Source organism: Lampetra fluviatilis, chromosome 28 (genome assembly GCF_964198595.1).
Source record: "Lampetra fluviatilis chromosome 28, kcLamFluv1.1, whole genome shotgun sequence".
NCBI lineage: Eukaryota > Metazoa > Chordata > Hyperoartia > Petromyzontiformes > Petromyzontidae > Lampetra > Lampetra fluviatilis.
In genome coordinates, this window is record NC_136302.1 from 10120218 (window position 1) to 10132672 (window position 12455).

Here is a 12455-nt window from a genome sequence, read left to right on the forward strand (position 1 = left end):
ACAACGATTTAAACTCGTGCTGGACTGCTCCGCACCAAACAGCATTAAACATCTAAATGGTAATATCGGTAGTTTGGATCACATCTTGTTTTTATTAACAGTAGTTCCTCTGCTAACGCATCAGGTAATATTCATCATCGTTTAATATTTATGCTGTGCCTCCCTTGCCATATATCTTGAGGTACTAGAGCAAAGAGGTACTTGAGATAATTACTAGTAAGTGATTGCAGACCAAAAGCAATGTTCAAAAACATGGAAATGAGAGAAGAAAATATTGTCTTTAGTTTTTTCCCGCAACTGATGAATTCATAATATTTATGGGTAAGTAGTTGCGCAACTTTGGTATTCAAACACCAATGTGGTCCCCATATGAAATTAAGTTTTCATTTTACTTATAGTCGTTGATTACCCTGTTCATCAGTGTGCTCACTATGGAGCCAGTTTGTGTCCCGGTGTCAACAGTGTAATTATCCTTGTTTACCCAGAAATCTTTGTGGAATCCTGAAGCATGGTTTCAGCTACAATGTGGATATTAAAACTCCAAAAAACAGCTGGCTCTTAACGTTTGCATATGGACAAGTCTGCTTGTCCCAGACTAACATATTTCAGGCTTTTTAATGAAAAAAGAACTTTGAAATCACAGACATACTCTGGTGAGGTCATTCGTCTGAAGTATCAGTGTAGTAAGTTGGTGGCCACCAAAGACTGCACAACCCCATCCAATTAGATTTTTGCTTTATTCAGAATATTTGTATGGTTTGATGACTACACAATATTTAATTTGTTTGCTGTGACATGTCTTTTGTTGACCATGTTTGAGAGTGTACTATCTATTGCGGATTAGAGGCTGTGGAAGAGATCTCAGAAGTTATTCTGTAACATTGTGTTTCAGAAAAACTAGTCTCTTTAGGTGATGCCCCGCTCTGCAATTTCGATGTACAACATTACTTTGACACCGCAATGTGTGCAAGGCATACCAGCAGGATTAGTTTTAACAGGCCACACTGCTGATGACAATCACAATGCAAATATTTCTCTGGTTAAGCAAATATTGATGGAAACATTGGGCCCGAAAGACCATAGACTCAAAGACCTATATGTAATTTTAATTGTTAGTTGTGAAACACATCCATGTCTCATTATGCTAAAGAAAATCAACTTTGATCTGGCCTTGGTGAGACGAAAGCAAGTCGGTTTAACGGATTTTATTCATTGCTATGTAATTTTGTGTTGATTAATTGTATTTGTTTTGTAACTTAGGATACTTGTCCTGCTGCCGTTTCCTGGATGACAATCAAATCATCACCAGCTCTGGGGACACAACCTGGTAAATCAAATCCTTGCTGCACATCCACCCTCTGCTTATCTTTCTCCTTGTTCAAACAAACTTTGTGTATACAGCACTGATTACTAGCTTGATCGCATCCCTTGTAACACTCAAAAGGCCGCACGCTGCCACACCAACTCTTGCTGTGTATTTTGTAAAAGAATGATCGTTTTATAGTTTGAAGATAATTCATAATGGTCATGCATTGAGTGCCGTCACCCTCTGTCTTTGATTCTCTATAAATTGACGTTTGACCTCGCATCTTAAGGGTTTCAAAATTGAGATGACGCAAGCTAGGTTTTATTATTTGGTTCTTTCGGTTAAGTCACGTCTAAAGATAAAATAATAAATTAAATTAAATAATAGAATACGACGTTTCGATTGCAACACAAGCAATCATCATCAGGTATAATGAAATAGCGACATAAAATCTAACCAGAAAACTATAGACAGACATATTAGCAGACAGATATTACCAAGATACATAGCAAGAGCAACACAGATAACAGAGAGGGGTGATCGTCTCTGTGTGGTGGCCTTAAATAGACAGGGGGGGGGGGGCGGAGGCAGAGAGAGGGAGGGGGGTTAGAGAAAAAATTAGCATATCAATTGGTGCTGCAAGAACGATTACACGGCAAGCAAGCCTGAAAATCAGGAGAAAGACACACTAAAATTAAATAACCTAGTAAAATATCGAAATGTAATGTAATACAACACAGAGGGTCGGTCAACACATAATTAACGCATAGCCTGGTTGATTACGTATTTCAAAGATTGCTAAGTTAGAATTTGAGTGTGAACATTCTAAAGAGGACACAGGCAGAGAAAACAAGTCGCCAGAGAGAGAGAAAAAAGATAAGCATTCCCCGTAGAAGTGGTTTGAACCACTTCTACGGGGAAGTTTTAAGCTTATCTTGCTCTCGCTATGTATCTTGGTAATATCTGTCTGCTAATATGTCTGTCTATAGTTTTCTGGTTAGATTTTATGTCGCTATTTCATTATACCTGATGATGATTGCTTGTGTTGCAATCGAAACGTCGTATTCTATTATTGAATTTAATTTATTATTTTATCTTTAGACGTGACTTAACCGAAAGAACCAAATAATAATTCCTGCAGTCACGAAAGTTCTAAAATTAAGCTAGGTTTTGTTTGCACGCTGTGGAGGCATGACAACGAATCTTCGTTTGCATATGCGCGTGTGTTACAACATGCCTCAAGCATTGCTTCCTCTTACCCCCCCCCCCTCCCTGTCCTCACATAGCGCTCTGTGGGACATTGAGACGGCGCAACAGACGACCACATTCACTGGGCACACGGGTGACGTCATGAGCCTGTCACTGGCGCCCGACTCGCGCACCTTTGTGTCGGGCGCATGCGACGCCTCGGCCAAGCTGTGGGACGTACGCGATGGCATGTGTCGCCAGACCTTCACAGGCCACGAGTCCGACATCAACGCAGTCTGCGTGAGTGGAGGCAGCCCATCTGGCGGACAGAGGGATCCGTTACCATGCACACGCTGCAGTGTTCGGGGGGGAACAAGTGATACCAATTTGCGCATCTGTCGGCAGATGAAATGCACACATCTCCTGTCGTTTCTGGGACTAGCTTTACATTCCATTCATGTGTTTTGACTTGGGTCTTCTTGGTGTTGGACTTGGTAGCTGTTGCACCCCATGTTACGGGCCCAGTTTCATCACGTGTCTTTTTACTGTTGCCATGTTCATCTTAGTTTGTTCCTGTGTGTTGTACAGCACCTAGAGATGCCGTGGTATACACAAGGGTGTCGAGGTTCCAATTGCTTCCTGGATTTCAGGGTATAGCCATATATTAAGTCGATTAATATGCATCTGTACGTTGATTGTGGGTTTTCTCCTAAATGTATAAACACTTATTAGTGGAGATGGCCAAACATCCCAATATAGTACCACAAAGCTGGGTTCCTGTTTATCTGTGGTTCCTGGTGCTTCCGTGGAAAACCCTTTGCACGTAAAAATGATACCGCGTTTTGAGATGCAATTTGCAAGAATGATGCCGTATACATTTAAAAATAATTTAAAGTGCGTTACACGCAAATCGTCATCCTCAGTTTTCGTTTGTGCGAGTGTAGTCAATTTAGGATGCCCCAGCCCTGTTTAATACCGTCGCTCTGCCTCGTTGTCTGCCGCTGTGCGCCTTGCAGTTCTTCCCGAACGGCAACGCGTTTGCGACAGGTTCAGATGACGCCACGTGCCGGCTCTTTGACCTGCGCGCCGACCAGGAGCTCATGCTGTACTCGCACGACAACATCATCTGCGGCATCACCTCCGTGGCCTTCTCGAAGAGCGGCCGCCTGCTGCTCGCCGGCTACGACGACTTCAACTGCAACGTGTGGGACACCCTGAAGGGGGAGCGCGCCGGTACGTGCGAGCCAGGGGCCGCTCTGCTCGCAGGTGCGCAGAGAGCGCGCTTGCGTATGCGCGCAATGGGTGTTGGCTGCATGCGTGTATCGTGACGCTGACGTGTTTTGTCGTGGACCGTGGCACGTATATTTGCGTGGCTTTCGTTGTATTCTGTCTGGTGATATTTCCGCGTCATGGTTAGTGATGTTGATTCACGCTTTGAGTGCCTGAATTTTAGAGTAGGTGTTATTGTTTGGCTACATTCTGATCCTCTTGATCTGCTAGAAGAATTTAATGAGCAAAATGTTGATTGAAAGGTATTTATTTAAACACTCATTGAGATGATAATTGTTAGCCCACCCAAGAAAGCAAATGGAATGAGTACTGCCATGAAAAAGACCATGTGCATGTTTGAGTGTAACACCAGATATATTTTCCTGCTACAGTCATGCTTTGGCTATTACACTATTGCATAATACTGACCAACGACCAAGTATAATATAAACACATCTAGTGCAAATTTAGATTTGAGGAGATCTATATTTGTAGTTGTGTTGCCACACCCACTGACACAAGTGAAATCAGAATGAGGGAGTTGTGTGTTGTTGGCTCTTTGCTTGCTCTGGTGCCGGTGCTGATGGGAGAGCGGTGCTGGTTGTGTTTGCAGGTGTCCTCGCGGGGCACGACAACCGCGTGAGCTGCCTGGGTGTGACAGACGACGGCATGGCTGTCGCCACCGGCTCCTGGGACAGCTTCCTCAAGATCTGGAATTAGTGCAGCGGCGGCGGCAGCAGCAGCAGCAAGGAGGCCGGGCCGGGCCCAACCACGCTACCATTGGAGAAGGGGAGGGCAGGGCAAAACCACTTGGCCATGAGGGGCCAGGACGAGGGGGGGGTGGGCGGGGAGGTGGGGAGTGAGGAAGCTGGGGTTGTGGTACATGGGCGGGTGGGATAGGGGTGGGCAAAATGCCTCTGTAGCAGAGCAGAGGAAGGACGTGGAAGCAAAATAAAAAAAATTATGCGTGCAGGGGGTGGGTGGGCCGGGTGTGCTTGTGGGAGTGTGGCAGAAGGGTGACGGCTTGCAGGGGTCATAGCACAACAGCACCCGCACGGAGGCATGCGAGGGGTGGAGGGTTACTTGACAGGTGTGATAATGAAACAAACAAAAAAAAGATCATGGTCAAAAAAAAGTGTTGCGTTGTCTGCCAGCTCACAAGTAATGTGCCGTAGAAATTGAAAAGGCACGTGTTGGGTGCGATTGCAGTGGTTAACTGGTCTGTTTTAACTCTTGCGACAAACAAGCATGACGTCTGCCGTTCAGTTAAAATCAACATCCTCCAGTAAGAGTAAAACAAAACCTCTTTCTACAATGTTATTTTTTTCTGATGATATTTTGCACCGGTAGGTGACCGACTTAGCTTTATGTATGGCATGTGCAGGATTCATATTCTTTGGCTTTTTTCTGGTCAAATATTGTTCCCCCACCGATCCAGTCTTCAAATTTGTTATTAACGTTGCCAGAGTAGCGCCGACAGCTGTGGTGATGCACCTCGTGAGCCCCATTGCCTCTTGACTAACATTTATACAGTCATCCAACATTGTTATCTGCAGATATTCTTTAAAGTAATAGGTAATATTGACAATGTTTGCTGCCTTGAGAATTTTAAATCGCAGTATATTTTGTCCCCACCTTACACGTTCCTCTTCAAGTGCAGTATTTTTAGAGAGAGAAAACGAGCCTCCAAGTTGCATATTTCTCATCAATACTTGTCACGGGCACAAAGCTTAAAAGCTATATAATGTTTTGTTTTCTCCTGTTCGGCCAGTGTTGTGTGTTTGAGCCAATTATGAGCGCACTGCACCTCTGATGTCGCACGGCCGTTTCACAAAATTAAGTCGGTCTTTCTGTTGTAGATAATTTTGTACACTAGGTTAATGCAATTGTTACTCCCGTTCGTTTCAGTTTCCCCATTTGCCCTGGTGCCCAACGGTAGTTTTGCGCCCCCCCCCCCCCGACCTCTCGCAACTCGTCAATGGCTGTTTACCTGCAGACCTGGGTAGGAGGGAATCCCATGAAACAGACCTACCTCCTGTAGCACGCACACCCGGTCCGCTGTTCTCCCCCACACTGTGCCCTGACCGCCCCCCCCCCCCCCCGAACACACACCGGCCGACTCACTCCCAAATCATGTAAAAAAAAAAAATCTGCTTTCTCGATCTTTGAATTGTCACCCAAGACTTCGATCATTTTTATTATTGTCATTAAAACTGTCATTTACTGTTAATATTAATGATAATATTGTTGTTGCTAGCGTTTTTTATTTTATTCAGTGGCCAATGGAGGGGGGGGGGGGTAGTGTCGTGAATGGTTGAGGCACGGCACCGCTTGCAGCACTTTTCACTCTTCCGGCTTTCTGAGGGCCTGCCAAATACCACGCTCATCGGGGTCTGCACGGTGGCCCGCTCCCATGCAGCAGCACCGCCAAGTCACGCGTGGCTTAAAGTTATTTAATTATACTTTCCCCTCCCCCCTCCCTCGCCTTGAAATTATGAAGTTGGTCATGGAGGGGAAAGGGGATCCATGGAGCTTGCCACCCCATACTTAATGTTTCATTCGTTTAAACACGATTCTATTAACATTCGGAAATTTTCATGAACATTGATTAGGTATTAAGCATGGAAGTTAACGTTTTTCGTTTTCTAATTTTATCGTGAGCTTGATAACGGTAACCATTATGAATTTATATAAATACAGTATATATTTTTCGTTTTCCTTAAAATTTCTAGACTTTTTTTGCCTGTAAGCGTTCGTGCTGTTGGTAGGTAATGTCATGGCTTAGAGCGCAACGCATCCGACGCATTAAAATGATCTTATTCGAGTGAAACCATCACTATGTACATAAACAGCACTACGTCCACAATATACCCGACCTCCTGCCTCCACCATCATGTGTATGCTATGAAAATGTATTCGCTCAAAGGCTTTTCTTTATGTTCTCGAAACTAAGAGTTTTTTTTTGTTTTTAATTTTATGTCGTTTTTGCTAAGATTGTGTGGGTTCGCTGTGATTTCCACTATCGGAACATCGGGTGCCAGAGTTGAAGGGCGCAGTGCAACAGTGTTAGTAGTAGTAGGCACCTTCGTTTGCTTAGCGGTTGCCACTTTTGAATTAGTGCACGCTTTAAGGATAAGCTGGCCAAACCCAAGATTTTGCACATGGCCTCTAGCCAAAGCACAAGGCCAGTCTCTAGTATTTATGCTCGTGCCTCCACCCAACCCCATGTCTGGTGGGGAGTGAAGGGCATAGGGTGGCCTTGGGAGATGTATAGGGGCCGAGGAGATATGGGTTAGTGGTAAGGGTCCAGGGTGCATTGGGTTAGCATTGAAAGCTCGGCATTTGTGGATATAACCGAAGAGTTTAATTTACAGATCAATTAGGCAGTCGTAAAAATGTTCCATTGCAGGTGTGATGTGTTATAATTTGCATCTGATTAGATCAATGCTTTGTCAAGATTAACAATCGGCAGACTAACTTTTTTAAATATTTCATAACATTTTGTTCTGCAGGATTTTTAATGCAAAGGGCAGTTTGAAAGGATAAAATTACGTAAATAAAAAAGCCATGTATCGTGTGGTGGCCGGCATTAAAAAGCCAGTGGTCACCGCCTGAGATTTGTTTGGTGCAAAGGCTGGAGTGGTGAGGAAAGTTGGAGGGGGGGTGGCGTGCCCCCCTACCTCCCCACACGTGTGCTGCGCTTCCTGGACAGGCAGCTATGGGAGTCAGTGGGGGGGAGGAGGCTTTGGTAGGGAAGACTCATGAGAAGGCTTATTGAGGAGTTGGAGAGCATCGCAAAGTATTTAAACCTCACTCCCCCTGAAGCACATTTTTCTAAATTGTAAGAACGGAAAGCATCGGTGGTTGCCGACCCGCCGTGGTAGTTTTGGATTGAACTTCAGAGGGGGATTTTTTTGCAGACATGGGCGGTCCCCTTTTCCCCTGCCCCCCCCCGTCTCATTATTTTCATTTTGTTTAAATTATACTTGGCCATCATGAATGCCAGAGCATTGGGAAGCGAGATGTATTATTGTTGTTTTCTTAAAATAGATTTTTTGGAATTTAGTGTTGCAACGCCTAGACGTCCAGATTAGTGTCATATCACGAAATCGCCCTCCAACTTGGCACCTCCGATGATTTTAGGAGTATTTGTTGATTTTGTGTGGACGTTTGTGCGTGCGTGCGAGGTGTGAGAATTTGTCATGATTTTTTTTCAGTTTTTGTGGAACTGCAGTAAACACAACTCTGTGGCATGTACAAAACGGTGGCCGTGTCTGCTCGTGCTGAATGAGTACATGCATTGTGACGTATTATTGTCAGTGGGTGGTGGGGGGGAAAACAAAGATGTTCTTTTGACGACGTGTTCTATATACACACGTGGAGGGGGGGATGGATTTCGAAGTGGAAAATGAGCTTACAAGTGACACGTGGATGGCTTTGCTTCATGTCGAGTCTGACATTTCGGTAACCCCCAGAACCTTAAAATCCGAAGAGTAGTTTGAAACCCTAAATAGTATTTAATGATCACACTTTGGAACCAGAAATTAGTGTTGCATTGAATAGCAATTTAAAACTCGCCATGCTGTCATTTTGCAATTCATGTACCAAGGTGTGACCACGTGAAAGATCAATTCAGCTTTTGTTATTTGAAGCAAAACTAGTGAAATTTACATGTTTCATGAGTGGATTTTTGAGATGAGATGTTTGGGGTGCGGTTGAGTTTTCTGTGCGATGCACGCCTTCAGTACAGTGTAATTTATGATGATTTTTAAAATATTTTTGTTGTAAAGTTTCCCCCCCCCCCTTAATTCTTTCTCTGCACTCGCCATGAGTAGGGTACGCAGTATACCGTGTATTAATGACATTCCCTTCCATTTTTAGCAAAAAGCTTACGGTTATTATTACTGTAATTAAGTTCATGTTCGTTTCATCATTGTAACAGCCAACTAATCACCCACCCCCTCCTCTCCTTCACCCGTTTGTGTGTGAGTGTATCTGTATAGTGCATGGAAAAAAATTTGAACGAATGTCTTTAAGAATCTTTGTTTTACTAGGATGAATATACGTGGATAATGGTAAATAAAAAATATACAAAAAATTACAAAAAATGATAACAATAATAAGCTCGTTTTTCCGGCAATGGAGAGAGCGAACTGAGATTTATTAACTTAGCCGTACAAACGTTTTGAGTTTTTTTGTTGTCCATTCTTCTGGTGCTTTATGCTTCGGGAGAGAAGGTGCTTTGACGCAAACGAGTGAAGCACTCCCCGCAATGGAGCCTCCTAATTCTCCGTCGAATTCAATGCCAAACCCCGGTGCCCCACCGAGTGGGAGATGCGAGGTCGGATCGAATGTGGGAACACGGTAACGCAGTCTCGCAGTACACGTCCGAAATTACAAATGTAATCGCTAACGACAACGGTCAAACCACGCAACCGTGCTGCAACACTGGTGGGGGGGGTGGGGTGGTGGTGGGGTTTGGGGCGATCTTGCCTCGCTGATGAGTCCCCACGAGGGCGGTGAAACTGCCCGTGTATCCCACGCTGCGCGGACCTGCTCAGAACACATTTAATAATATAACTGTCAACTGTAGTGCTGTCATTCCTATGAATACTATATTATTTCTAAACTATTAAGTATTAACGTGGGGGGGCGGGGGGGGTTTGGGAGGAGGGTTATTTTCTGTTGTGTTAAGCTGGAGCAGCGGGGACGTCTTGGCGTGCGTGGATGTTGAGTAATTTTAATCTGCCGACTCCCCACCACCACATGCGCGCCTTTGTGGCCAACAGTGTGGCCACGAAAACGATTAATCTTGCCGGCCTGTAGACGCGTCTCGCTCCGACGCGAGGTGCTCTCTCTTTAGTAAGATTAATCACGAATACTACTACTAATACAGCGGTAATGATGCCTCCTTGAGGCGTGCGGCGCTCGGGTTTGGCCGCTTGCGTCGTTCACCGCTCTCGTTTAAGAGCGGACCGCCAGACCCACGGGTTCATATTTGTCGTTTCACACGCAAGTCGCTCTGCGTTGAGGGGGTCCGCTTATCGCAGTGTTTCTCCCATTTCTACCCCGTAACCCCCCCCCCCACCGTGTTCCTTTCATCACCCAGTCACTCACCTTTCCACTCGCCCACAGCCCTGTTCCCAACCCCCCAGCCAACCACCATTGCACCTCCACCACCTCCCCTTTCACCGTCAGCTTGGTGTTATTTAAGACCACCGGGACCGACACGGCGCCGCGCTGAGAGCCTTGATTGTGCAAAAGACGACTAAACTTAACCTACAGATATCTACATTATGTGTCTCTGAATCTTGCACATAGGCACGCGTGTTATATATTATACAACAACAAAAAAAGCCTTGGGTTAGACTCCGATGCGGCACCGTGCCTGCTGCCCGCGCTGCACGGGACGAGCGCGAGTCGGTGTTGCATATCAATTGGTTGCTGCCGAGCACTCCCCACCGGCACTCGTGCAGCTGAAAGCGGAAATCCCTCGGAACACAGGGACGCATGCGGCCCAATTTGTATTTTGAGAGTGGAAGTGTGTTTCCCTGCTGCAACAGTGGGCGCTCGTTTGAGGTTTTTTTTTTGAAGATGCAAAGCACGCGTGTGCAATGAGTGCAGGGGGGAAAAAAACAACACCCATTGGATCCGAGAGCTCACGACGTAAACAAAATTCCACTCGACAACGGCTGTAGCCTGGTGAGAAAATGATCTTGACAAGCGGATTCGCGAGACGTTTCATCGATCTGTAGAACAAACCCCCAGAGTGCAAACACGACGAGTAAGCGACTTGCGGTGTGCAAAAAATTGCACAAATTTGTAGTCAGCAGAGAGACCGTGCAGCAGGGAAACACGCGCGCTCGGTAGGACGTGCTGCGCACGTGGGCTTCGGTGTTGGGGCTGCGTGCGCGTCGCACGCTCGCTCGGGAAATTTGGTAACGCGAAGGCGGTCGGGGGGGGGGGACTCTGCTCGATGAGGGGGAAAGAAAACAAGCACCAAAGGAGCGCTGTGTGCGGGCCTGCGTCTTTCGACCCCCCTCCACTTAATGGTTCGATGTATACTCATTGCTGGTGGAGTGTGTCCTCTTCCTGTCTGAGGGTTAGGTCGACATACAGTAAACGACGTTACTAAAATAACAGACCCCCGTCGGGTGTGTGTTTGAGTGAGTGTGTGTGTGTTCGAGTGTGTGTGTGTTTGAGTGTGTGTGTGTTCGAGTGTGTGTGTGTTTGAGTGTGAGTGTGTTCGAGTGAGTGTGTGTGTGTTCGAGTGTGTGTGTGTTTGAGTGTGTGTGTGTGTGTGTTCGAGTGTGTGTGTGTTTGAGTGTGAGTGTGTTCGAGTGAGTGTGTGTGTGTTCGAGTGTGTGTGTGTTTGAGTGTGTGTGTGTGTGTGTTCGAGTGTGTGTGTGTTTGAGTGTGAGTGTGTTCGAGTGAGTGTGTGTGTGTTCGAGTGTGTGTGTGTTTGAGTGTGAGTGTGTGTGTGTTCGAGTGTGTGTGTGTTCGAGTGTGTGTGTGTTCGAGTGTGTGTGTGTTCGAGTGTGTGTGTGTTTGAGTGTGAGTGTGTTCGAGTGAGTGTGTGTGTGTTCGAGTGTGTGTGTGTTTGAGTGTGAGCGTGTTCGAGTGAGTGTGTGTGTGTGTTCGAGTGTGCGCGCGCGCATGTAAGGCGAGTGTGCCAGTGTATGAGATTGTGTGTGGGTACCGTACGAGTGTGCCAAGTATGGATGAGGAAGGGTTGGCGATTCGGTGCAGGCTGCGTTTGCATGACGTGATCGTGACTGCGCTTGGTCCACAGCATCAAGTGCTGCGGGGTTGGACGCATTTGCAGAGGGCCGCTTTCGCCGATAACATCGGTGTGAGGGCCGCCACACATTTGAAGCCATTGTGATTGGCAGCAGCACGATGGTGGTGGGGGGGTGTTTTCACTTTTGTGTGGCGTCAGGGGTCGCCAGTGGCCTGTGGGACTTGCAATGAAGAATCTTGCTGTGGTGGGTTCCCCTTTATAACGGGGACAGCACTGATTTCACAATTACCAGGGCGATCTTCCACCTCTGTGCTGAGAAAGGGCCTGGCCAGGTTTGTTTTAACATTTTTTCAAGCACATTGAGAAGCTTACGAGCCCAGGTTTTTGAGCTAAGCCAGGGACGTTCCTGCAAAGGCGCCATTCTGTCTGCTGCAGCAGAGGTGTAGGGAATTTCACCAGGGCCAACATCTACTTTATTGACCCAGTCAAGGCCTGTGATGCCATTTAGAGCCCAGCGGTTATCTCTTTTTTTATGGGCCCTGAATTTCTGCAAGGACCATGATGTTGGGCGTGGGTAAAGCTGTGTGACCACGAGTCTAAGCCGATTTATTGGGTCTTTCTGTAAAGCCACGTAGATCGATCTAATAATAATAAAAATAACATTATTTAACATGACATTTTAGTTTTTTATCTGTCTACGTGGCTTTACCGAAAGACCCAATAATATGAATTCCTGCAGTCACGAAAGCTTTAAGTCATGTCTAAGCCTTTTTTCACATTTCCATGCGACACGGATAAATCTTCTGCCCCCCAGCACGAACACACTTTCGGACCGTGTAGTTTTAGAGGCCTACCAGAGCTGTACAATTGGTGTCTCAATCGGATACAAATATCAGGAAGCTGATCAATGCCTGGTTGAGGTCTAGGAATGGCTCCCTACTACGAAAATAT

The 12455-nt window shown here is 46.0% G+C and overlaps 1 protein-coding gene across 4 annotated transcripts in view; it reads left to right on the top strand.

The window, feature by feature from the left end:
* The window catches only part of LOC144942760 (guanine nucleotide-binding protein G(I)/G(S)/G(T) subunit beta-1), a 29305-nt gene extending 20265 nt beyond the window's left edge, over positions 1 to 9040 (top strand). For 3 of the 4 annotated variants that reach the window (XM_078869653.1, XM_078869652.1, XM_078869651.1), the window contains 4 exons: positions 1261 to 1327; positions 2593 to 2794; positions 3511 to 3760; positions 4377 to 9040. In XM_078869653.1, coding sequence (XP_078725779.1) covers positions 1261 to 1327; positions 2593 to 2794; positions 3511 to 3760; positions 4377 to 4483 — 626 coding nt within the window. In that variant the 3' untranslated portion in view covers positions 4484 to 9040. The remainder of the gene's footprint in view (positions 1 to 1260; positions 1328 to 2592; positions 2795 to 3510; positions 3761 to 4376) is intronic. The other variant, XM_078869655.1, reaches the window with a different exon arrangement.
* The last annotated feature ends 3415 nt before the right edge of the window (positions 9041 to 12455 follow it).